General features: G+C 42.8%; 1 protein-coding gene across 1 annotated transcript in view; it reads right to left on the bottom strand.

Annotated features, from left to right (window-relative positions):
* smarcc1b (SWI/SNF related, matrix associated, actin dependent regulator of chromatin, subfamily c, member 1b) overlaps positions 1-27,267 on the bottom strand; it is a 46,760-nt gene that overhangs the window by 9,126 nt on the left and 10,367 nt on the right. Inside the window, 17 exon segments of the mRNA XM_060943197.1 lie at positions 4,566-4,699; positions 4,857-4,950; positions 5,087-5,136; positions 6,739-6,900; positions 8,780-9,038; positions 9,142-9,201; positions 9,942-10,052; positions 10,129-10,282; positions 12,716-12,829; positions 13,050-13,121; positions 14,469-14,584; positions 14,720-14,754; positions 14,841-14,900; positions 15,057-15,172; positions 17,308-17,390; positions 17,847-17,972; positions 27,053-27,128. Coding sequence (XP_060799180.1) covers positions 4,566-4,699; positions 4,857-4,950; positions 5,087-5,136; positions 6,739-6,900; positions 8,780-9,038; positions 9,142-9,201; positions 9,942-10,052; positions 10,129-10,282; positions 12,716-12,829; positions 13,050-13,121; positions 14,469-14,584; positions 14,720-14,754; positions 14,841-14,900; positions 15,057-15,172; positions 17,308-17,390; positions 17,847-17,972; positions 27,053-27,128 — 1,822 coding nt within the window.

Genomic DNA, 27,267 nt, shown 5'->3' with positions numbered 1-27,267 from the left:
CAGCGTGCTCACGGGGCGTGTGTGGGCATGTGAGGACACTCCTCCTCACCAATCAGTGCACAGGGGAGTGTCTGCTCACGCCCCCAGCCTCACTCGGCACGGCTTGGCTCGCTTCAGCCCCACTCCAAAACGGTGCGAGTTTTAGGGGCTAAGCAGGGCTGAAGCGAACTGAGTCGTGCTGGTTTTTGGTAGTCGAAACGCGAGCCGTGTCGGGCTGAAGTGAGCTGAAGCGAGCTGAAAAAGGGTAGTGGAAAAGGGCCATTAGTCTCCCTGAGCACAATGAAACAAAGTGCAGTGTGGGTCAGTGTCCACACACTGAAACTGAACTGAAACCTCAGTGAATCATGTTTCTTCTGAACTTAGAGTAAATACTCAAAATAAAATGCAGTGTCTCACACACACTAAAATTGAAAATGCAAAATAAAGTGCAGCTTCTTGCCTTTGGCCTTAAATGACAAAATTAAGTTCACAGTGACAGTAAGTCACACATCACTGAAGTAGACGGGAGGACTTTGGCGCTGTCCAGTGTAGTTTGCTTCAGGTCGGGTTTCGATGGCTCCGGCTGAGCTAATATGTCGGGGTGGTGTCGTGCTAAGTAAGTTCGCAAGTTTGTTGTGTTACCTGAATATCTAATTGGAGCGAAACAGGTTTTGCAGAGTGCGTACTCTTTGTCCAGCTCACTGTTTTTTTCTCCTTTCCTTTGGAATCCAAAGTGCCTCCAAACATCTGCCTTAAAGTTCGGCGGCGTCTCTAGGTTTACGTTAACAGCCATGCTTGCTTGTTTTTTTCCCTCACTGCAACCGCCGGGGAAAAAAGAGAAGATGAAGAGTGCCTTGCAGTGAGGGAGCGGCACAGCGACACCTCGCGGAGCGGAGGTGCGGAAGTCGTACTGGATTTACAACCCGTCTGAAACATGATTTATTATTTGAAAAAATATCGATATTCAAATTTTGAGTATCGATATTGAATCGGAAGACAAAGTATTGCGATATATCGCCGTATCGATATTTTTGCACACCCCTACATGAAACCCCTGGCTTGGCTTGAATATCATAACCTTAAACTGCAATAAAAACTCGTGTCCAACAGGTGCTCAACGACTGGGCATGAGAGCAGCGTGAAATCTCAGCATTCAGAATTTCAGAAAAGTTAGATGCTAAACACACACACACACACGGACCCTCAAGCCCATAAATATTTGGACAAAGTTATTGTTATTTCAGCTCTCTACACAACTGGAGGTGGAATTATATAATGCGTATGAGCACAAAGTGCAGACTCTCAGCTTTAATTTAAGGGAATTTACATCCAAATCATGATCAGATCACGAGCATTCTCCTCCCTTCCCATCATTCTGCTACAGGTTCATCTTTATTCTGGTTGAAGGCAAGCTGTATGGAGCCAAATACAGGGCAATCCGAGAAGAAGAAGGGACACCCCCAACACACCCTGTTCCAGAAGACTTACAGCTGTAATTTCAAACAAAGGTGGGGGAGTGAATACTTATGCACCCAAACCACCTAACTGGTGTGTTTTTGCTAGGAAACCCACATGAGAACACATGACAGAGTTGATGATCAGACTGCAGAACCCTGGAGCTGTGAAGCAGCAACACTACCTACTGTCCCACCATGCATCTGTGAGAAACATCTGGGAGAATCGCTTTACAAGACAGGCTTTCGTCTAAACCGGGGAACAGGGGCGCTGCGCCCTCTTAGGTGGTGTTTACATTAGACCGTATCCGTCTCGTTTTCGTCGCGGATGCACTGTCCGTGCACATTAAAACGCCGGGAAACGACTCCACAGGCGGAACAACTTGAATCCGCCAGGGCCCACGTATTCAACCCAGTTCGTATCTGATCCGGTGCTGTGTAAACATTGAGGAACGAGGAAACGCAGTGCTGAGCTCTAGCTGACGTCGTCATTGGACAACGTCACTGTGACATCCACCTTCCTGATTCGCTGGCGTTGGGATCACACACACAGCGGCTCAGTCCCGAATCACTGCTCGTGCGCTTCACTCGCGCGCTCTGTGAGCTGCGCAGGGCCGGAGTGCGCACCCTCCAGAGGGCACTCGCTGTTCAGGGCGGAGTGATTTGGAGCGCAGGAGGAAGCGCTGAGCCACACTGAGGTTTATTTACACATTTCAACTTATTGACCTCCTTCAGGCGCTTAAACTCAGTGAGAACATGAACATCACAGCCAGGTGTGTTTATCTGCTGGAGAAGGTGTTCGCTTGCCATCCTTCCACTTGCAAGTGGTGAGTGACTTGCGCATGCCCGATATGCACTGGGATCATGTGACGTGCCGTCTAATTAGTCATGTGATTAGCGTATCCGTGTATTGGCGTTGCTGTGTGCACGCGAATCGTTTTAAAAACGTTAATCTGATGATCCGCTGATACGGTCTAATGTAAACACCACCTTACTCTCGGCGTGCGCCCCCTTACCGAGATGCCGATTGAACCCCAAGTCACACTTGGGCCATGCACTTATATGCTACTGCACAACATGCAATCTTTCTCAAAACGATCTTTTCTCCGTGAAAACATCCCAGCAACACCATGTGACAATGTGTCTGATCATTAAATATGTTATAATTACTCCAAAAATATTCCAATCATAGTAGATACACCGCCAGACGGTGCAAAAACAATTCGAATTGGCGTTTTCCAGACTGAGGCGCCATGTTGTTTACTTGTCGCGGCTGCTCTCGCGAGATTTGACATGGGTTACATACAACAGAGATGCCTACCCCAAATTTTGAATTTCAGTATTCTTGAAAACATTTTTCAGTATGTTGGAATGACTTTCAGTAACATTAATTTATGCGCATTCCATTATAAAGAGGTGTATATACCAATATGTTTAACATTTAAATTATTAAAAAGAACTGTTTTGTGTGAATTGAATAAACAAATCGCGAGCAGCCATCTCAACTGAATTTCCACTCAACAAATTTCTAGAGCAGACAATAGATCACATTTTTATAAATACAATAGTGTTCCCTGTTTGCAGACATTACGGTTGACTACCAGTCATTGGTATTGAATGTAACTCCTCAAAAGTATTATATTATACTGCCTGGCAAAATGTTCTACCTGTTAACGGATTCTAATAAAATTAAAAAAAAAATTTCTTATTTCATGCCAAAGAGAGTCCGACATTATCATCTTAATGTCCCAATATATAAATACTTCAGCATAATGCTTCAGAAGAGACATTGAATATTAAAATGACATTTATAATTGTATTTAAAACAGTGGAATGATCAATTTTTTGCCACAATCCCAACAGCACTAATCATAAAATTCTGTTTTTGATCATACTACATGTACATTTGCACTTAACACTGAAAAGACTTTGAATTAAAGAAGTACAGCCAGTGTTTGATATTTCAGTGAATAAAAATCAGACATGTAAAAAGAAACTGAATAAGTTTAACTCACATTTCATGGCACTAATTGGCAAGTTCAACTCCAAGCACAGGTCAACCATCACCGCTTCAGCACGTGTCACGTTCCGTGTCTTTTCATCCACAGATTTCGTAAAAAACTGCTGGATACCCCCAGATTTACTTTCCGCCTGACTCGCCATTTCAGCATACTCCATATGTTTTATTTTGGAGTTGACAAGCCGCCTGCAGTCATCGCGACCACCATGTTAATGTCAGTTCTACACAGTTTGCAGTGCGCGTATCCATTGCCCTTTTGACTGGGTGTAACGCACGGCCATTCTACCGTATCGAAAATAGCGCGAACAAATGTGTGGAATCTGCGCATGTCACACGCAGCATGTGTGGTTGTCGTAAAAATAAATAGCCGTGAATCGCGCATGGATTGAAAAAGTCACTTGGACATTTAAAAACAACTCACTGGAATTTTTTAAGACTTTATAATAATTCCGTACAGAATAACACTGTTTGCCGTAACATCGTATTTACGTAACTTTTCCGTACAAAATACGGCCAATCCGTACTAGTAGGCATCTCTGCATACAAGGTCAGCTGACTTGTAGAGCGAGATCTCTCGAGACTGAATGACCTTTCACCCACTGGCACGGGAGTTTTTGACAGAAGTAGTTCGCGAGTTGTGTTTGTTGACACTTGGGCATTTAAAGATGTCATCCCGCGGCACGAAGCGGAAGAAAGCCAAAGACTGTCCGGGGCAGAAGAAGATTACTTTTCTTTTTCAATGTTGACAATTTGTTACAATTTCCCTCTCAGATAGCCTCAGAATGTCCCACTGTAGCCTTAATTTTTCAAAGGCTTCGCACGGCGGAGGGGGGGACGGACAGACAACCGGCACCATCCCCTCCGTCGCTTCGCTCCCTCGCCATGGTGAGCACCCTCGTACTAAATTTTTCTAGAAAAAACCCTGCAAGAGATCATTTAATAAACACTGAGAACCTCAGAGACTCCACTACAGGAAACGTCTTCCCTGAGATACACGAGTCTCGTCAATAACAACTCCATGTTGCTCTACTGCTCAGGTCTGACGCGTGTGTGTGTGTGTGTGTGTGTGTGTGTGTGTGTGTGTGTGTGAGATCAATCAGGCTGTTACTCACTTTGGCCTTGGTAGCAGCAGAGGCCAGGGCAGCTGCAGCTGCTGTGGCAATATTCACTTCAACCAATTCAAGCTCCGCCCTCCTCCTCCTATCCCCATGTTCCCCTTGTGTCTGGACCACTTCCAACCTTTCCTCTTCACCGCAGACAAACGGAGACAAAAAGTAGTAATTAAACCAGACGAACAGTTCAATCTGCATCCCTCCTTAACGTGCACATTATATTTCAGCTCTCACATTATATCAGACTCCAAAATGCTATACTTATGATGTGCGAGTGCTGAAAACACAAACCTGCTTTGCTCTCTTCTCCTCTCTCCCCTTCAGGCTCATCCTTTTCTTCATTCTTTACTCGCTCTCCCTCTCCTGCGGTAGTTTCCCCCTTTGGCTGAGAATTGAGAAGAACGGACAGAAAGAAATAAAGAGGAGGAAAAAACAGTTTGGATGACTGAATATTAACTGCTGTATTCGTTTTGGAGGACCACTTAGCACTTCTTTTAGTTTAGTTCCTTTAGCTGTCGCACCTTTTCATGGTGTTCTGGGTCAAACTCCAGCTTTTCCAGTCTGGATACATCTAAAATGAAGGTCAGAGAATGTTAAATTAACTTCTGTATAGTGGGTGCACAAAGTATTCACACCCCTGATACTTTTGCACACTTTACTGTATTACAACACAAAGCAGGATGGTATATTTACTTTGCGCGCACACACACGTCCATTAATCTACACACGGATATGCTCTGACTTTATAGTCTATTTTATTTTACTATTTTACTAATTTATAAATGTGCAGTACTTTATAAGGTGACTCTCTATGCAATACTTTTATAATGTGCAATACCACACTCCATAATGTGAAACGCAACACATGCACCTCAGGACTGTGCACCTTACACACAGCACATATACCTCAAGTCTGTGCACCTTACCTTGCAATAATTCATAATGTGTAATATTTTATCTTATCATGTGACTCTCTCGTTCAATAAATTATAATGTGACTCTCTCTGTGCAATACTTTATATGTGCAGTACCTCACTCCATAATGTGTAACACAACATATACACCTCAGACTGTGCACCTTACCCCCCTTACACCCCCCTTTCCCCTCTCTCTCCCTCTCTACACGCTGTTTGCACTGTTATTGGAGATGCTTTAATCTCATTGTACATGTGTATAGTGACAATAAAGGCATTCTATTCTACACAAAGTGAAATTTTTGCACAAAACTAAAAATTTAGCAATGAATCCTGCCCCTTGTCTAAGGCGAACATGATTGGAGTCCATTTGTAGCTGATTCAACTGACTCGACAATGGTTTAGAAAGGCACACAGATCTGTGTGTGTATAAGATCCAAACAATTCACAGTGCAGGTCAGACCAAAGACCAAGCACTGAAGTGCAAGTAACTCTCTGTGAGCCTCCATGATCATATTATGTCGAGGCATAGCTCTGAGTGAGGGAATAAAACCATTTCTGAAGCTCTGAATGTTCCCAGGAGCACAGTGAGCTTCATCATTGTGAAATGGAAGAAGTTTGGAACCACAAGGACTCTTCCTAAAGCTGACTGTCCAGCCAGACTCAGTAACCAGACCAGAAGGACCTTGGTCACAGGGAGGTGACCAAGAACTCAATATGACCTCAAAGAGCTTGAGTAGTCCTCCACAGAGATGGGAGAACCTGCCAGAAGGATAGCCATCTCCAAAATACTCCATCAGTCAGAATTTTATGATACAGTAGAATGATAAGAACTTCAAGTGCTATTTTTTTGAAAAAAAAAAAAACAACCCAAAACCCAGATGCTGCTCATTGAGTGGTTCATACCATCCCGACAGTGAAGCATAGTGCTGAGAGCGTCATGGTGCTGCTTCTCACCAGGAGGGACAGGGAAAAGTTGGGGTTTCCATTGTTTGCAATCAAATACAAATTTAGGAGCATGTCAAAATTCCAAAAAACTTATTTTAGCTTTGTGATTACAGATTATTGTATGTAGATTGATGGCCAAAAAAGTACATTTAATCCACTGAAAATTAAATTCATAAAACAAAAAAGAAACAACTTTTTTATGCAATCTTTACTGTTTAAGAAATGCTGAGGCTAATTCTGCCCCCTGCTGGAAACTTCCTGCAGTACAGCCTGCCTGAGTGTGCATATGTACGTATATATACAGGAAGTACCGGTCTTCTCGAGTTGGTCTGTCTCGGGTCTGGATACGTTACTCGACTGCATTCCAAAGGTGGGCTCAAGTTCTGTTAAATTTTGGCCAGGATCTTGGATTTTGAGGATGGAGGGATTGAGCAGCTCTGGAGAAGCTTGTTCTCGAACGCGAGAGAACTCCTCTGAGGATGAGATGAGAAACAAAAGACATAAAATTCAAAAGAATACATCAAAGTCGCATCCTTAAACAAGCCCAATTCCAAAAAAGTTGGGACACCGTGTAAACTGTAAATAAAAACAGAATGTGGTGATTTTCAAATCATGGAAACCCTGTATCTCATTGAAAATAGTATAAAGGCAACATATCGAATGGTGAAACTGAGAAATTTTATTGTTTTTTGAAAAATATATGCTCATTCTGAATTTGAGGTCAGCAACACATTTCAGAAAAGTTGGGACAGGGGCATGTTTACCACTGTGTTGCATCCCCTCTACTTTTAACAATACTCAAAACATTTGGGAACTGAGGAGACCAATTACTGTAGTTCTGAAAGAGAAACGCTGTCCCACCTTTGCCTGATATACAAGTCAAGTTTATTTGTATAGCGCTTTTAACAATAAACATTGTCGCAAAGCAGCTTTACAGAATTTGAACGACTTAAAACATGAGCTAATTTTATCCCTAATCTATCCCCAATGAGCACGCCTGTGGCGACGGTGGCAAGGAAAAACTCCCTCAGACGACATGAGGAAGAAACCAGACTCAAAAGGGAACCCATCCTCATTTGGGCAATTTCAGTTGCTCAACAGGTCGGGGTCTCCTTTGCCATATTCTAGCTTCATAATGCGCCAGATGTTTTAAATGGGAGACAGGTCTGGACTGTAGGCAGGCCAGTTTAGCACCTGGACTCTTTTTTTTTTTTTTTTTTTACTATGAAGCCATGCAGTTTTAATATGTGCAGAAAGCAGTTTGGCATTGTCTTGCTGAAAGAAGGAAGGCCTTCCCTGAAAAAGATTTTGTCTGGTTGGCAGCATATCGCTCTGAAACATGTATATATCATTCAGCATTAATGATGCCTTCCCAGATGTACAAGCTACCCATGTCATGTGCACTAATGCACCCTCATACCATCACAGATGCTGGCTTTTGAACTGTGTACTGATAACAAGCCGGATGGTCCCTCTCCTCTTTAGCCTGGAGGACGTGGTGTCCATGATTTCTAAAATGAATTTCTAATTTTGATTTGTCAGACCTTGGGACAATTTTCCACTTTGCCTCAGTCCATCGTAAAAGAGTTCGGGCCCAGAGAAGGTGGGGGGGTATTTCTGGATATTGTTAATATCTGGTTTTAGCTTGTATTTGTGGATGCAGTAATGAACTGTTTTCACAGACGATGGTTTTCTGAAGTGTTCCTGAACCCATACAGTGATTTTCACTACAGACATGTGTCTGCTTTTAATGCAGTGTCTCCTGAGGGCCTGAAGATCACAGACATCCAATGTCAGTTTTCAGCCTTGTCTCTTGCATACACAGATTTCCCCAGATTCTCTGAATCTTTTAATTATATTATGTATCATAGATGATGTGATCCCCAAATTCTTTGCAGTTTTACATTGAGGAGCGTTATTATTAAATTGTTGCACTGTTTGCCCATGCAGTCTTTCACAGAGTGGTGAACCCCTCCCCATCTTTACTTCTGAGAGACTCCGCCTCTCTGGGATGCTCTTTTTATACCCAATCATGTTACTGACCTGTTGCCAATTAACCCAATTAGTTTCCCCCCCCGCATTACACAAATTTTTCAGGTCTTCTGTTGCCCCTGTCCCAACACTTCTGAAACGTGTTGCTGACAAATTCAAAATGAGCATATATTTTTCAAAAAACAATAAAATTTCAACATATGTTGTCTTTTTACTATTCTCAATGAAATATAGGGCTTCCATGATTTGCAAATCTTCACATTCTGCTTTTATTTACGTTTTACTGTGTCCCAAATTTAAGTAATTGGGGTTGTAAAATGCTTTTTCGTTTCTTTTATGGTAGTTAGGACACACACACACCCAGGGCTGCTTTGGCAGCAGCAGAGGCCACTCTGGGATCCACAACTGAGGCGAGGAACGCCACGGTGCTCATGACGGGGTTTCCTGACTGGCTAAAGGGAACAGGCTGGTAGGCGAGGGGTCCCATTGAAGCTTCCGAGTTCTCCAAGTACGGGTCCTCTATGGGCAAACGCAGGAAATGCAGGATACACTCATCCTGTGTGCGACTCCCCACATGCTCAGAGACCTTATTCCAGTCATCTTTATACATCTCTAATGCCTGAGAGAGAGAGAGAGAGAGAGAGAGAGAGAGAACACATCACTGAAATATACTGTGTGTGATCTGAGGGTCATATTTAAATTTTACTGGTTGCCAGTCTCACCTCCAAAAGCAAAAGAGTTTCTTGTTCTGTCCACTCACGCCCTGCGTTTGCTCCTTTAGTCTACAGAGTGTGCAACAAACACAAAGAGTTATGGTTTCAGGACAAAAGACAGCTTCCTAAAGCACAGATAATATATTTTTTATTATATATATATATATATATATATATATATATATATATATATATATATATATATATATATATACACACACACACACACACACACACACACACACACATACACACAACCGTTCAAAAGTTTGGGGTCACTTTGAAATGTCCTTATTTTTGAAAGAAAAGCACTGTTCTTTTCAATGAAGATCACTTTAAACTAATCAGAAATCCACTCTATACATTGCTAATGTGGTAAATGACTATTCTAGCTGCAAATGTCTGGTTTTTGGTGCAATATCTCCATAGGTGTATAGAGGCCCATTTCCAGCAACTCTCACTCCAGTGTTCTAATGGTACAATGTGTTTGCTCATTGCCTCAGAAGGCTAATGGATGATTAGAAAACCCTTGTACAATCATGTTAGCACAGCTGAAAACAGTTGAGCTCTTTAGAGAAGCTATAAAACTGACCTTCCTTTGAGCAGATTGAGTTTCTGGAGCATCACATTTGTGGGGTCGATTAAATGCTCAAAATGGCCAGAAAAATGTCTTGACTATATTTTCTATTCATTTTACAACTTATGGTGGGAAATAAAAGTGTGACTTTTCATGGAAAACACAAAGTTGTCTGGGTGACCCCAAACTTTTGAACGGTAGTGTATATATATAAAAATACATACACGCGCACCTTGGGATGCTTCTTTGCGTAAATATCGGTCCGTAGACCAAAGTTCTGAAGGTCTGAAGGCTTTTCTCTGCTCTTCTCTGGGAAATGAAGCATATGCTGAGAAGCTGAAACCTACACACACACAAAACAGTTAGAACACCACGAAGAGTTATAACCACATGCTGTTCGGGCGCACGTGTGTGTTTACCTGTAATGGTCTGTGCTGTAGAGGGACCAGGGCTGTGGGATTATCTGTGAGAACATTAAAGTGAGGTGTAGGTGGAGGGCCCATTGGAAGAGGTTTGCTCTCAGCATCCACCTGGTAATTTATCAGACCCCATTGCTCCAGAAATGCATGGACTCTATATATACACACACACACACACAACTGGTACCAAAAAACAAGGCCATTACACAATAATGTCACTTGCTTTACACCACAGAAATGCTGACATTTGTGTGATCTACTGAATAAACCTGGAAACTCAAACATGACGTCAGCATTATGTTCATCTGCACATCTAGTCAGAGACACGTACAACTCGTAGCTCTGGTTTCAATTTATCATACGTTTTATACCACAGCGCAGTCAAGTGCTCGAATCTCATCGTTCAGAAGGTCTGCATTATTTCTAACAACGCAAGTAGTTCTGGCTGTAACATGAATGACAGGTTTATATTAAATGCACTCATTCTAACACGTTACTGATTTCTTCGTAACGGCTCATTCGGAGGGGTTTTGTAAAAGAAACTCCACCATAAAAAAAACCAATTAATATATATGTTTATTCATTGATGGGGTGAAGTTTTTCATTGGGAGACAATTATTTCATGTTTCCCAGCATGCAAAAATCTTCAGGAGAAAAAAAAAAAGTTTCACTTGACAGTTTCTCAGTAAAATGACATGCTACACTTACTGGCCACTTTATTCGGAACTTGTTCTTGATTCGAATGGTTTTGATAATCTCTGGCAACTTTTTGAGATAAGCCAATCAGAACGCGAGTATCGAGTCATGTGACCTCCGGTGAGGTTCGGATCAGAAATTTCAAACAAATATGGTGGCCGCTCAGTGTCAGTGGAGTGAAGAGATGGAGAGACTCCTCATCTGTTTTTACGCCGGTAAGTTGTTATTTTAATATTCTATATGGAGGAATTTACCTCACCAAAGCTCTAAAAAACAACAGACAGCTTGATTCACAGCAAAAATTAAGACATCGATTTTTTTTTAGCTAACCGTAAACTGCCATTGCTAACTGTTGTTGCCCATTGTTAGTTGCCCTGTGTCTCACCTAGTTGCCCGCTGCCGGCAACACTGCTCGGCAACATTGCCCAAAAAGTTGCCCCGTGTATCATCACCATAAGATTCCTGTTCTTGGCTGCAGGAGTGGAACCCAGTGTGGTCTTCTGCTGTTGCATGCCGAGATGCTTTTCTGCTCACCACGGTTGTAAAGAGTGATTATATGAGTTACTATATTCTTCCTGGCGGCTCGAACCAATCTGGCCATTTTCCTCTGAGCTCTCTTATCAACAAGGTGGATTTGTCACTCAAGGTTTTTTTTTTTTTTTTTACACCATTCTGTGTAAACTATTGTGTGTCAAAGCTCCAGGAGATCAGCAGTTTCTGAAATACTCAAACCAGTCCATCTGGCACCAACACCCATGCCACAGTGATCACAATTTTCCCATTCTGATGTTTGAAGTGAACATTAACTGAAGCTCTTGATTTGTATCTGCAGGATTTTATGCATTGTGCTGCTGTCGATAGTCTGGCTAACGCAACTTCAAAGCTCTACGAGCATTGGTCTGGCAAAGATATTAAGCCCAACCGTTTCCCAAAGCGCGTGGTTGACCCGCCTCCCTGAAATGCCTCAGTTTGCTACTGGTTGAAGCCAGAAAAGGCTGTGACAAAGCTTAAACCAATCACATCACTCTTTCCTCTGACGTATGTGACGCGACGGAAACTGCTTGAGTAACAGGAATGAGAAGGAGGAGCTGAAGAGGACGATAATAGCGCGATCAAAGGCGAGACGACCACAACGATAGGATTCTCGCTGAGCCCCATTGATTTGGCTACCAGCGGGGCTAACTGGTAGATTAAACTCTTAACGAAGCCGGTCGGGAGCAAGGCGAAAACGTCCTTCCTTTCAATAAATACCTGCAGGGCTGCTCTTTGCTCCGTTTTCAATGAGAACTTGCTCCATGTTCGTAATGTTTCTAGTGAATGAAGCGGTTCCGGCATAGATTCTGTAAACAATCTATGGCTTCCGGTCGCAGTTCTACTACGTCACTGCCTTGAACACGCCTCTACCCAGGGCCGTTGGAGATGCTCAAAGTTGATTGGCTCCCGATTTTTCGGGAGCTTGGAAGAGCTGGAGATAGCTTGCCTGGCCAGACTAAGTTCGCAACAGGCCCCCGTGTTGCGGCACACTTAGGATGGGCGGGCCCAGGCTAGCTGTCGAGGGATTGGCTGATTAGAGAACTGCAGAAAACAGCAGGTGGATGTCCGGGTGTTCGTAATGAAGTGGCCGGTGAGTGTACATGAGAGAGAGTGAGAGGCTGGTGAAGAATGAAACTTACACTTTGTAATGTTCTGCAGATTGCTGTGGTACAAACATAACACACTCCAGACCTACTGGTTATAGTGAAAATAATACACCACAACTCGCAGTGGAGTGGATCACACCACCCCAGCGTGGGTTAGTATAACAGCACAGAGTGGAGTGTGTTATTCTGTACTTGGGTCACATTTGCAGCCCTGGCACACTCGCGCACACGCACACACTCTCAACACTAACCTCATAAGGGCGCACACATCTCCTGTAAGGTTGCGTCTGCAGGAGGTGGAGGTCAAGTACTCCTGAGGGTTTAGCCGATACGTGTCGATCATGAAGTTACGATATGCCAAATATCTGCAAACATTAACAACACACCCAGAGTGTATAATTCACACTTCAGTTTGTACAAAAGTATGTGCACCCTGTATTGTCCCCGGTGAACATCTTTGCTGTTAATAATGAGCTCTAATCTCCTGAGAAGATTTCCCACTAAAGGTTGGGGCGTGGCTGTGAGGGTTTGGAGAACCAAATGTGGGTGTGATGGTTACAGTGTGTGTGAGAGAGACTGACTCACATTTCTGGTGATTTCGACTTGTTTTTCCCGTTGAAGAACTCGGGCAGTGCTCTCCTCTCTATCCGATGAATACTGAAACAGAACAGATTTATAGTTACACCTCCATCACACAGTACACTGTCATTTCCAGCATCATTAGCGCCACTCGGTCACAAAACATGCATTTTAAAAATCAAACAGCACTCAAGACTCATCCTTTGTTACTAATGTGTGTGCCAGAAATTAAGGAGGAAGTTATTGAAAAACAAATAAACAAACAAACCCACAAACACCTTTCGGATATTTGACCCTGCTGTGACCTCCACAACGTAATCAGTTCGTCATATTCTCTTCTTTCACTAGAGAATCAGTCGTCTGTGAGGTTTGTCGCAAGCATTAAAATGCATATCACGGGTAAATTCAGGAGCAAGATCAATGTAATTCTTCTATTTTATATTAAACTTTGGTCAAATATCTGTAACATTCTGCATTCTCTGCAATTTTTTTTTTTACCTTGCGCAATACCAGAAAAATTCAGTTGAATTTAAGCCATTTGAGGTGAATTGGTCCGCCTCTGAAAAAACTTGCCATTTGGATTTCCTGGCAAACATTGATTTTCGTGACGTCACGTGCGGGACGCCTCCTTCTGAATCCTACGTCAGCGCTGGTTTGTTTATGAGAAAACGACCTGGTGGTTTTCTGCAAATTTCTTCAACGTTATCGCGTAATTATTAAAATGGTTAACAGATGTATCGTAGGAGGGTGTAGCAACACCAATCATGATGGGATTAGTACTCATCACTTCCCAAAAGACCGGACAATGAGAGAGAAATGGGAGCGCTTGGTCTACACAGGCTGTGCACTGAAACCGTGCAAAGCTCTCAGAGCCTGCTGGAGCTTCCGCAGGTAACGTCACGAATCTGGCTCCAGACTCCCTTGGGATTTTTCCAGTTGCGTTTTGTTATTTTATTTTTTTCTGCTGTAGACAGATGGCCTTGTGCAAAATTACCCATCTGGATGAGTGTGTAAAGGGACATACTTTCATATAAAAAAAAAAAATTGGTCCAGAATATGCACTTTAAGTAAAGTGCATGCGGAGGTGGAAGTTAGAGCGGAGTCCCGATGAAATGGACGTTAAAACATGTTTTTGGATATTTTCTTAATTCATTCCAAATGCAATTATTGTAAGATGTGTGAATATTATAAACAACTGGTCAAAGACTATCATTATAATCATTTCTGAGTCTTTTATCAGTAAAAAAAAAAAAAAAAAAAAAAAAAAACACCTAGTAACTGCCTGTATGTGTAAAATTCCTTACACGGGTGCTGGACAAGAGAGCAAGAAGCAAGAGGCGAGTGTACAAAAATTCTTCCAGTGTTCCGAAACAAGTCTCAAAATGCACTACAGTTTGATTCGATGCGTCCCTGGTGAAGATTTACCAGTTGTAGTCAAACCATGCGGCGTAGCTGGGGATGATGATATGGTGCGTCTGCTCCGTGGCACTCTCCTCCCCTTCAAGCCCACGCCCGAACTCCCGTCCCTGATCATCCTCATCCTGGAACACACACACACACACACACACACACACCTGTCTATTAGTGTATCAATGTCTCATCAAAACACAGTAACTATACCAGAGGTCAGTCCATGAGAAGCGAGCGATGTGTTACTGATCTTATACACCACTTACCCTGACTCCAGACAGAAACTCATCTTCCTGGTCATCTAAAAAAATAAAGAGGAACATTTCAAAGACCTGTCTTATAAAGCTGAACACGACCACGCGTAAATAAACCAGCACATCTTCATACCCAAGTCAGCCATGGTTCCTCCTTTCACTGGTGTGTTCTCACTGTCTTTCTTCAGGTTCACTATTGCCAAAAAAATAAAATAAAATAATTACCATTAAAATCATGAGAGTTAGAGCTAGGAGTGAGTTAGGTCTAGGATTAGTATTCGATTACGAACTGACTTGAAAAGGACAGATACACAGGTTTGGAAAGACGAATTTTAAAAAAAAGACACACCATTTTTAGGCAGTTTGACCTCCTCCATGTTCGGCACAGGTGTCGGGTCCTCCATGTCTTTCGTCAGGTCTTCTTCCGGCTCCGCCTCTTCCTGCTGGCTACGCCTTTTATACGAGCTGCAAATTATATACAGTTCATACACTCACTGCGCCAAAACATGAGGCAGACGCTACAACAGCAGATGATCACACCGAGCTGCACTCCTGTCAGCCAAGAACGGGAATCCGAGGCTACAGTGGACGCAACGGGGACAACTGAAGACCGTACAAATGTCACGTGCTCTGCTGAATCTTAATTTCCACTGCAACATGCAGATGGTAGAGTCAGAACTTGCCATCAACCAGCACGAGTCCTTGAACCCAACCTGCCTTGTGTTCAACAGTTCAAGCTGGTGATGGTACAGAGATGCCTACCCCAAATTTTGAATTTCAGTATTCTTGAAAACATTTCAGTATTTTGGAATGACTTTCAGTAACATTAATTTATGCGCATTTCCATTATAAAGAGGTGTATATACCAATATGTTTAACATTTAAATTATTAAAAAGAACTGTTTTGTGTGAATTGAATAAACAAAACGCGAGCAGCCATCTCAACTGAATTTCCACTCAACAAATTTCTAGAGCAGACAATAGATCACATTTTTATAAATACAACAGTGTTCCCTGTTTGCAGACATTACGGTTGACTACCAGTCATTGGTATTGAATGTAACTCCTCAAAAGTATTATATTATACTGCCTGGCAAAATGTTCTACCTGTTAACGGATTCTAATAAAATTTAAAAAAAGTTTCTTATTTCATGCCAAAGAGAGTCCAACATCGTTATCTTAATGTCCCAATATATAAATACTTCAGCATAATGCTTCAGAAGAGACATTGAATAAAATGGCATTTATAATTGTATTTAAAACAGTGGAATGATCAATTTTTTTGCCACAATCCCAACAGCACTAATCATAAAATTCTGTTTTTGATCATACTACATGTACATTTGCACTTAACACTGAAAAGACTTTGAATTAAAGAAGTGCAGCCGGTGTTTGATATTTCAGTGAATAAAAATCAGACATTTAAAAAGAAACTGAATAAGTTTAACTCACATTTCATGGCACTAATTGGCAAGTTCAACTCCAAGCACAGGTCAACCATCACCGCTTCAGCACGGGTCACATTCCGTGTCTTTTCATCCACAGATTTCGTAAAAAACTGCTGGATACCCCCAGATTTACTTTCCGCCTGACTCGCCATTTCAGCATACTCCATATGTTTTTTTTGTAGTTGACATGCCGCGTGCAGTCATCGCGACCACCATGAGTGATGTTAATGTCAGTTCTACACAGTTTGCAGTGCGCGTATCCAATGCCCTTTTGACTGGGTGTAACGCACGGCCATTCTACCGTATCGAAAATAGCGCGAACAAATGTGCGGAATCTGCGCATGTCACACGCAGCATGTGCGGAATCTGCGCATGTCACACGCAGCATGTGCGGAATCTGCGCATGTCACACGCAGCATGTGCGGAATCTGCGCATGTCACACGCAGCATGTGCGGAATCTGCGCATGTCACACGCAGCATGTGCGGAATCTGCGCATGTCTCACGCAGCATGTGCGGAATCTGCGCATGTCACACGCAGCATGTGCGGAATCTGCGCATGTCACACGCAGCATGTGCGGAATCTGCGCATGTCACACGCAGCATGTGCGGAATCTGCGCATGTCACACGCAGCATGTGTGGTTGTCGTAAAAATAAATAGCCGTGAATCGCGCATGGATTGAAAAAGTCGCTTGGACATTTAAAAACAACTCACTGGAATTTTTTAAGACTTTATAATAATTCCGTACAGATTAACACTGTTTGCCGTAACATTGTATTTACGTAACTTTTCCGTACAAAATACGGCCAATCCGTACTAGTAGGCATCTCTGATGGTACAGTATAATGTTGTGGGAAATGTTTTGTTTTTGCACACAATAGACCTCTTGATACCAATCGAGCCCATTCTCACCTTCATGGCCACAATTTACTCTTACAATGGCTACTCCCAGTATAATAACGCCTCAAGTCACAAAGAACCAGTCATCTCAGTAATACTGGGTACCAGCACCAGTTTCACGTTTCTATTCAAGTGGCTGGTAAATGAATATTACATATTTCTATTAATACTTTATTATTCATATCTACTGTATGTTTACTGGTATCTATAAAAGTATAGGGAATTAAGAGATTGAAGAGTGCGATTCTCACCCCTTTTTCCCTCCTTTCTTCCGGGACTCGGATGTGGGTGGAGAAGGGGAACGCCTTCTCTTCTTCCCGGATGTCTTGGATTCCTTACGTAAAAGAAAACAAATGAAGGATCAAAGGCAGAGGAACAACAGGCGAGGGGTTAAAATTTTTTTTTTTTTAAAAAGGACAGGGTTCCAACTGCAAGTCAAGTCAAATGTCAAATTCCCGGATGTTCACTGATTAAAGAGCTGAATTTCCATGACCTGTGATGAACGGGAAAACCGGGCGCCTGTGCGCAGAGCAGACGAAATCCAACCACGGTATTTTAAACCCATCAATTTGAGAGCTTTATTTACTAGTTCACAGAAGTAGTAGTTTTCAGTTCAAAATGTACAGCTTTCACTGCTTAAACATAATAAAATTACAAGATTAAGAAAAATACTGCATGGAAAATATGAAATTTTGATAAATGGCAACTAAAATATAAACATGCTCCAAACAAAATTCCCAGATATTCCATAACTCGGTCCATAATATGATCACCCCCCCGATTTTCCTACCTCCTCGTCTCGGGGGTAGATGCGCCTCTGGTAACTCACGCTCCTTTTGCCATCATCCACCTCATAGTCTTCCTCGTTCATCCACTCGTTGAATGCGTCCGTGTCAAGAAGCCACTTAACATGTACCTGGAAGGAATGCAGAGTATCAGAGGAGTCACTGGAGTGTATAGAGACGTGCATTACCTGGAAAACAAACAAACAGTCTCATGCTGTTCGCGTGGGTTCATCATACTGATGATCACGACTACCAGAGTACTGAATTAACTACATATACAATATACGGCCAAAAGTACGTACGGTGCACCCCTGACCATCACAACGAGATGTGGTTCTTCTCCAAAATATTTCCACAAAATGTGAAATCGCACAATTGTCAGGCCTTTCAGTTACATAAACTGGGCTTTTTCCGTCATGATGCAGGGTAAGTTGGGCTTTTCTGCACACCCAAAGTGCTGTTTTCCCAGCGCTCTGTGTTTAAACCTGCTGCTGCTGCTTTTTTAGCTACAAAGTTATGAATAAATAAAGAAATCTATGAATGCTATTTTTACCTTTACTGCAAAATGTCTACAGCATTAATCCCTCTTGATGTCCATGACAAAAATTATTAGAATGCAGTTAGTTAGTATTTAAAAGATGTGTTGGGGCCTGAGGAGAGCCTGGAGGAAAGGAGCCTGGGAACGAAAAAGCAAGTTCTGCACTGTTGCCGTCAAAGAGACGAACCTGTAGCAGACCTGCGACACAAAAGGGTTTTCGGTCACATCACAAGAACTGGCAGCGCAATTCACAGCATGTAGTCCGGGAAAAGATCTTTAGTTTAAACGAAAGGTCAGTGTCTAAGACCATCATCAACAAGAGGAGCAAGCTCCAAGTCACTGATTCCACCCACACTTATACAACTGTGTGGATTTAAGATGCAAGCGGTATCTCAAATACACACAGTTGTGTCCTGAACAGCTCTCTTTTATTCAGTCTTTCAGCTGATTTAAATCATATGACACTAGGTATCAGAGAGATCTTGCAGTTGGTCAGATAAAGGGCTATTTTTAGGTTTTTAAATGATACAGGAATTCATCTCATCTCATTATCTCTAGCCGCTTTATCCTGTTCTACAGGGTCGCAGGCAAGCTGGAGCCTATCCCAGCTGACTACGGGCGAAAGGCGGGGTACACCCTGGACAAGTCGCCAGGTCATCACAGGGCTGACACATAGACACAGACAACCATTCACACTCACATTCACACCTACGCTCAATTTAGAGTCACCAGTTAACCTAACCTGCATGTCTTTGGACTGTGGGGGAAACCGGAGCACCCGGAGGAAACCCACGCGGACACGGGGAGAACATGCAAACTCCACACAGAAAGGCCCTCGCCGGCCACGGGGCTCGAACCCGGACCTTCTTGCTGTGAGGCGACAGCGCTAACCACTACACCACCGTGCCGCCGATACAGGAATTATTAGGAGAATTTAGCACAATAGTGTAGTAAACATTCTGGTTCACACTCCAGTCCAGAAGGGGGCGGTGATGCACCTAAAAGCTGTTTGCCAACCGCCATAAAACAGGTAAATCAGCTTTCTTCTTCTTTTATACTGCTGTGGAAATGCCGCTGTGGTCACTGGGACTCGAGTCTCGCTGCTCCACGAAATCATGGCGTGCCGATCGCCGTTGGAGAATTCGTGCTGTGGGCGAGGCTTACAGAGTGTTCCACTAACCCGGGACTACATGGGAATGGGGTGGATTTCACATCAATTACGAGAAATGCACGCTAATTCTCACTGATTTCGGTGTTTTTAAAGAAGTCAGTCAGAACATTGGGTTTGATGCAGCAAAGTTTATTTAATCAACACAGCGGCATTTCCACAGCAGGTAAATCAGCTTTCTTCTTCTTTTATATTGTTTTATGGCGGTTGGCAAACAGCTTTTAGGTGCATCACCGCCCCCTTCTGGACTGGAGTGTGAATCAGAATGTTTACTACACTATTGTGCTAAATTCTCCTAATAATTCCTGTATCATTTAAAAACCTAAAAATAGCCCTTTATCTAACCTCAACTGCAAGATCTCTCTGAGACCTAGTGTCATATGATTTAAGAAGAAGAAACCTTTGTCACATGCACACTTCAAGCACAGTGAAATTCAGCCTCTGCATTTAACCAATCTGAAGCAGTGAACACACGCGCACACGCGCCCGGGGAGCAGTCAGGGGTTAAGTACCTTGCTCAAGGGCACTTCAGCCCAAGGCCACCCCATGTCTTTGGACTGTGGGGGAAACCGGAGCACCCAGAGAAAACCCACGCAGACACGGGGAGAACATGCAAACTCCACACAGAAAGGCCCTCGTCAGCCGCTGGGTTTGAACCCGGAACCTTCTTGCTGTGAGGCGACAGTGCTAACCACTACACCACCCCTGGCAAATCAGGTAAAAGACTGAATAAAAGAGCTATTCGGGACACAACTGCGTGTATTTGAGATACAGCTTGCATCTTAAATCCACACAGTTGTGTAAGTGTGGGTGGAATCAGTGACTTGGAGCTTGCTCCTCTTGTTGATGATGGTCTTATGGCGTATTCACACCTACGTTGTTTGGTCCGGACCAAACGAACCAAATTTCCCTTGGTCCGGACCTTTTGGGTTGGTCTGAATACAAACCACCGAACTCTGGTCCGGACCAAACAAGCGGACCGAGACCGAGCTGCAAGGTCGGACTCGGTCCGGACCAAAGGAACCCTGGTGCGGATTTTTTGGAGGTGTGAAAGCAGACCGGATCTAATCCGACAGTTTTGCTTTTTTGTACCTCGGGAGCTTCCATCGTTTGTCGAGCATTATGGGAAACAGAGTCTTGACACTCCACCGCAAAGTGCAAACACTGTTTCGGTTGTCAAGGGAACCTTACAACAGTCGTTCAGTCATTCAGACCAGTGGGAGGCTAGACTACAGAGTACAAAAAATGAGTAGGGGGCAAACGTGGGCCGAGGAAGAAACGCGTACCCTTGTGGATATATGGGCAGATGTCCACATATCTGAGCTTTTGGAGAGAACACACAAAAATGCCGACGTGTTTGCTGTATTCAGTGAGAAAATGAAGGAGAAGGGGTTCACGTGCTCCCCAGAACAATGTCGGCTAAAAGTGAAGAAACTCCGTCAGACCTACATTAAAATCAGGGACATTCTTTCAAAAAGTGGCGGTACTAGCGACGCAAAAAAGAAATTCATCTATTGCGTGAAGAGCCAGAACTGTCACAACATGATGTGCGCTCATCAGCGCTATCCTCCGTAGCCGCCTTGCCCTTTGTCGTCGTCGTTGATAAATTACTTGTACAACAGCATAGTAATCGCACAATTGTGAAAACAGTAAAAACTGGAAAAAACATACAGCTTTGATGACATTAAAAAGACTAACAGCACGGAAAGCCTCCATGACTACTTTTGAACTTTGTGCGCGTGTCGTCTCTGACCAATAGCTGAACGACCTCAGGGCGCGTGGCTTTGTTGACAGATTTTGGTCCGCTTACTAAAATGTACAGTGTGAAAGCGAACCGCACCAAAATGAAAAAATAAAAAAAAACATTTGGTTCGGACCAAAGCAAGTGAACTATCGAACTATCCTGGTCTGAATGCACCCTTAGACACTGACCTTTCGTTTAAACTAAGATCTTTTCCCGGACTACATGCTGTGAATTGCACTGCCAGGTCTTGTGATGTGACCGAAAACCCTTTTGTGTCGCAGGTCTGCTACAGGTTCGTCTCTTTGACGGCAACAGTGCAGAACTTGCTTTTTCATTCCCAGGCTCCTTTCCTCCAGGCTCTCCTCAGGCCCCAACACATCTTTTAAATACTAACTAACTGCATTCTAATAATTTTTGTCACGTACGTCAAGAGGGCTTAATGCTGTAGACATTTTGCAATAAAGGTAAAAATAATTCAGATATTTATTTATTCATAACTTTGTAGCTAAAAAAGCAGCAGGTTTAAACACAGAGCGCTGGGAAAACAGCACTTTGTGTGTGCAGAAAAGCCCAAATTATGGAATTGAAAGGCCTGTTATACTGCAGTATTACAGTTTCCCTTCACTGGAACTAAGCGGCCCCCAAACCAGTTCCAGCATGATGATGCTCCTGAAGACGTACATGCCCTGTGTCTGAAATCACTCATTCGTTCACTACTCCATACTCACTATACAGGGAATTACTATAGGACTATATAGAGGGATTTCACTGACGTCACCTGAAACCGGAAGTAAACAGACCCTGCGCCATTTTGGAAGACCAACAAACTCGTGATTAGGGGGAAATAACGGCAGCGGTATGTGAACCCACGAGAATAAAGTGGAGTGGCAAACGACTTAAACAAATCTGAGCTGTTTTATTTATGATTTATTGGCCCAACAGTAGACTTGAAAGAAACCTGTGTGAGACTTGGCAAAAAACTGTGGATATAATGGATAAGTCTGTGCATGATCTGCGGACACTTTGAGGTAAGCAAACGCAAGAAATTCAGATTTAAAACATGCTAAATTGGCCCCGAGTTGATAACTGTATGAGGAGCAAGCCTCCCAGACTTCTACAATTTAATAATAATAAAGGATGGTTTGGGGCTTGCTCTCCCTCCTATTATATAAATAAAGCATAGTTGTTGTGTAGGCATATATCATAAATACATATGTGTAATTTGGATAAATTAACCTAAATTATGGATACCTTAATAGTAACAAAAAGTAATAATTTTTCAACTGAAAAGCTATATTATTAAAAGATAAATATCAACAAGATTACCTTGGCCATAACTATGTGTAGGTTATTCTTAACAACAGCTGTAATATCACGAACCAAGCCACTAACAACATAATTGTAAGCCTGTAGCCCTTTGTAGGCCTTCAAGTCATCAGCAGTGTAGGCACTGGGTGTAAATAACAAATAGTTTACAATGTCTGGGTAGCAAACAGATGGCAGAATTGGTGTCCGGTCCTCCTTGTTTCCATTCTCCCTTGCCCCGAGTCTTATCATATGGGTCAAACCCATCAATCACAGCCAGTTTCTCCACATACCGTGCCCTTTCTGCAGCTGGTAATGTACTCACATAACCCGAATTATCAGCCATCGTGTCACTTTACTCTCGCTCGTACTTTGTTTTATATTGTGAGTGCATGTACTTGGTCTTCCAATATGGCGCCTAACAAAATCTCACGGCGCGGTGACGTCATGCGGTAGCCCTCTATAGTCAACTCATCGGTAAAATGAAAAAACACTTTCGGACACTACTTCGTCGCACCGTTATTTATGTCATTACTTTATTGTCGCACAATTAAAACGTGCCCGATCATTCGGCTGGTTGGTTTTCAAAATAATAAATACATGCATGTATTTTTGTGATAAATCCATATTATACTGAGCGTATTTCCCACAATCAGTACAAAGTACTTTGTGTCTGCTGCATCTTTCAGTGCTTTTAAATCAAGGCTGAATCCTTTCTTCTTTGCTGCTGACTTTTATTAAATCAAATTTGAGGTTTTTGATTTGAAGACCAACATCTTGGGCCAAGACGTCACCAGCACTCCCTGCATCTCCATCGGCGACCATACCCTCGAAGTGGTGGAGAATTTCACTTACCTTGGCTCCAACATCCTCTCACTGGACGTTGAGCTGAACACCAGGATCAGCAAGGCATCCTCAGTAATGGCTCGCCTGTCGAAGAGAGTGTGGGACAACTCCATGTTGACCACCAACGCCAAGATGAAAGTCTATCAGGCCTGTGTACTGAGCACTCTTCTCTATGGAAGTGAAACTTGGACCCTATACTCTCGCCAGGAACGCAGACTGAACGCCTTCCACCTGCGCTGCCTCAGATGACTACTGGGCATCACATGGCAGGACTGTGTTCCAAGCCAAAACACCAAGCTTGTTCTCCCTCCTCACCCAACGACAACTGCGCTGGTTCGGGTCATGTTAAGCCGTATGAACGACGTCCATATTCCAAAAGACATGCTGTACGGCACGCTGGCTCCAGACCTGCAGGAAGGCCCGTCCTTCGATTCAAAGATGTTTGCAAACGCAACCTCAGAGCAGGCGACATCAAGCCAGCGGACCTGGAGTCCCGACAGCAGAGAAGACCGTGCAGACGACTCAAGGCCGACTCTGCATCCATGGAGACAAACAATGACGACTACACCTGCAGTAACTGCAACAGAGTCTGCCGCTCCAGGATTGGACTGTACAGTCACAGTAGATGCTGCAACTCAACAAAAGACTGCCCGGGCGCTTCTCCATTGTCTTCCGAGACAGAAGGATGCCAGAGAGAGAGAATACTTTCTTCTTTGCCGCTGCCTTTTATTAAATCAAATTTGGAGCTTTTGATTTCTTTCAGTGTGACCGCAATGCACGATGGTATATATTGCTTGGTTAGTGACCATCGGTTGTACACTACTTTTCATTACTTTACATTACCAGAGCCTAATCTAGGAATTTGAAAAATAGGGGACAGATCCCTCACTAGTTGTAGAAACAGGGGACAGAAAATATTAACATGGGTAAAAATATCCCTCATTTGTTCCAGTTAGTGGGGACAGAAAAATAAGTAATACATTGGTAGATATTTTCAAGAGTACATCTATAAACAGAACAGTTTTATTAATCTTTACTTTTAGAATATCATTAACATAATACTAAATTGAACTTTCAACAAGAAAAATTAAACAAATTACTCAAAAAACAAACAAACTAGCAATCATGTAGAATGTGTAAGATTACCAGGACTACAAAAATGCAGAAAAATAGGCTTTACTTATCCAAATGCTCCTGTTGGTTCAAAAGTTAAAGTGCAGAGAACCTCACAGCACAACATGAAGTTACCTTAAAATATAATATAAATGCCTCAGCTTTCATGTAAGAAAAAAAAACTATTAATACTAGTACTGTGTGCAGGCAGTCTCTCCTGAAGACTAAATTAAACAATAATTATAAACTAATAAAATAAATGGCTCAGGCTTCATAGAAGAAAAAAAAACAATTTGAACAGAATCTCACAGTATGATGCTGAAGCTGCCAAACAATGGAAAATAAAATAACATTTTGGCAAAAATGTTGGCATCCATTAATTTCTTGTATTAAGTAAAAAAAAAAATAAAGTGCGCACAGTGCTTCACTGTAAACATAACACACTTTCAGTCACAGAATTTAAGCCTACATAAACACTGACTCGCACATCATGCAGTGTTGCCAGATACTGCTGACGTTTTCCAGCCTAAATATGTTCAAAACCTGCCAAAATGCACTTAAAACCGCCCAATCTGGCAACACTGCGCACATGCTGCTTCTCTTGAACGTATACACGGAAGTAAGGCGGAAGGTAGTTTGTCGACGTCACCGCAAGACGACGCCAACGATTGGATATAATAGTTCACAAAACTGTTTTACCCGCTAAATAAACCATTTGGAATACTTCGGTCCTTTCCGATATTTTCCGATTGGTGTGTAAACAATGCTATATTTACCGCAGTGCTTGCTAGCGGGTGCTGACAAATTGATACGCACAAGATTCAGTAAAACGCGACTACACGCTCTCTACTTATAAATGCGCGACAAAATGAATAGATATGCGATATCATTCTCGCGCCCAAAAAGTGGATGTGCGACAGACAGATAAAAAACGCGTATTATGCGTCCTAGATTAGGCTCTGATTACTTATCATTGTGGGATACTTTGAGTGCACTATATAGGGTGTAATATAGGGCTGTGCAATTAATCGAATTTTGATCACGATTTCGATTTTTGTGTCAAACGATCTCAAAATTCATATAATCGAGTTGAAACGATTATTTTGCCATTTGTCAGGGACGCGCACACGCAGTACATTTCCTTCCCGCCGGCCCATGCGCAGACTTGCCGACAACACTCACGCGGCGGAAGCAGTGTGTGTGTGTCTCTGGGGGCATCGTGGCTCAGGTGAATAAGGCGCCATACCATAAATCCGGGGACCTGGGTTCGATTCCGACCCGAGGTCATTTCCCGATCCCTCCCCGTCTCTCTCTCCCGCTCATTTCCTGTCTCTACACTGTCCTATCCAAGAAAGGTGAAAAAAGCCCCCCAAAAAAAGCTTTTAAAAAAAAAAAAAAGTGTGTGTCTCTCTATGGCTCTCCACTCACGCAGCCGAAAGGAGGAGAGATTGTGAATTGTTTGGCGCGAGGTAGGCTCGCAAGATGACAGAAGGAGGGCAGAATCGGTTGGTCGACAAAAAGGGATGAAAAATGTCTGTAATATGGGATCACTTTGGATTCGAAGAATCCGACGTGGAACAGAAGCGCATCGTGTGTAAGATTTGCAATAAGGTAGTATCTGCGCCTCTTGGCAACACTACAAACCTCTTCAACCACCTGAAACTGAGCCATAAAGTTATTCACGATGAAACAATAAAACACAAACAAAAAGATAAAGCCGATGCCGCCACAACCAGCAAGACAACGCAGCCATCCATTTCAGCCACTCTCTACAATGCCACGAGTTCGGAGAGGCACAACGCACTCGCAGCATCCATCGGATATTATTTAGCCAAAGACATGCAGCCTATGTACATTTGTTTTTATGTCAAAAGAATATTTTTATTTTGTTTTATACATCGCAAACTTAAGTTTTTCTAGACTATATTTATTTTCAGTTTGAAAGAAAGGTGAACGTAAATGATCAATAACAAAGAGGTTTTTTTTGTTTTAAAGAGAAATGCTGAATAAATGCATTGTTTCAAAAAAATCGTTTGAATAATCGTGATTTCAATATTGACTGAAATAATCGTGATTATTATTTTTTCCATAATCGAGCAGCCCAAGTGTAATAATTCTCACTATACATTCGGACAGCGCTACAAAATGGCAAACTCACTATATAGTGAGTAGGGGGTGATTTCGGACACAGGGATGGTGTGTGAAGGTTGAAGTGGAAGAACTCGAGTGTCCTGCACAGAGCCCTGACTGAACTCAACCCCACTGAACACCTTTGGGATGAACTGGAAACTCAACATCAGTGTCTGATCTCTTCTTATAACAGCCAAGGTGAATGAAACTGGAATGAGATGCTCAAGAAGCACACAAACTCTTGGCCATATAGTGCATCACCACAGGGTTACCAACATCACTTTTAAATACTTGTTTGTACATGTAGAGGCACGTTATCACACGTCCTAACCTACTCTGACCTCATACTGACTTTCAGCTCACTCACCTTCCAAGGTCGTTCAGACGTGGGAGCTTCCTCGACATCCACATCAACTTCACTGGCTGACAGCCACGCGTCATAACTACAGGGCGCACGCACACACACATCCATATGCTTATGTTACAATAAAGGGATAATGTTTAATTTTGTTGCCATGCTGTGTGTACACAGTGCCCTCCACAATTATTGGCACCCCTGGTTAAGATGTGTTAAAAGCCTTC

This window comes from Neoarius graeffei, chromosome 16 (genome assembly GCF_027579695.1).
Source record: "Neoarius graeffei isolate fNeoGra1 chromosome 16, fNeoGra1.pri, whole genome shotgun sequence".
Classification (NCBI taxonomy): domain Eukaryota; kingdom Metazoa; phylum Chordata; class Actinopteri; order Siluriformes; family Ariidae; genus Neoarius; species Neoarius graeffei.
This window is presented reverse-complemented; position numbering and strand designations above follow the sequence as displayed.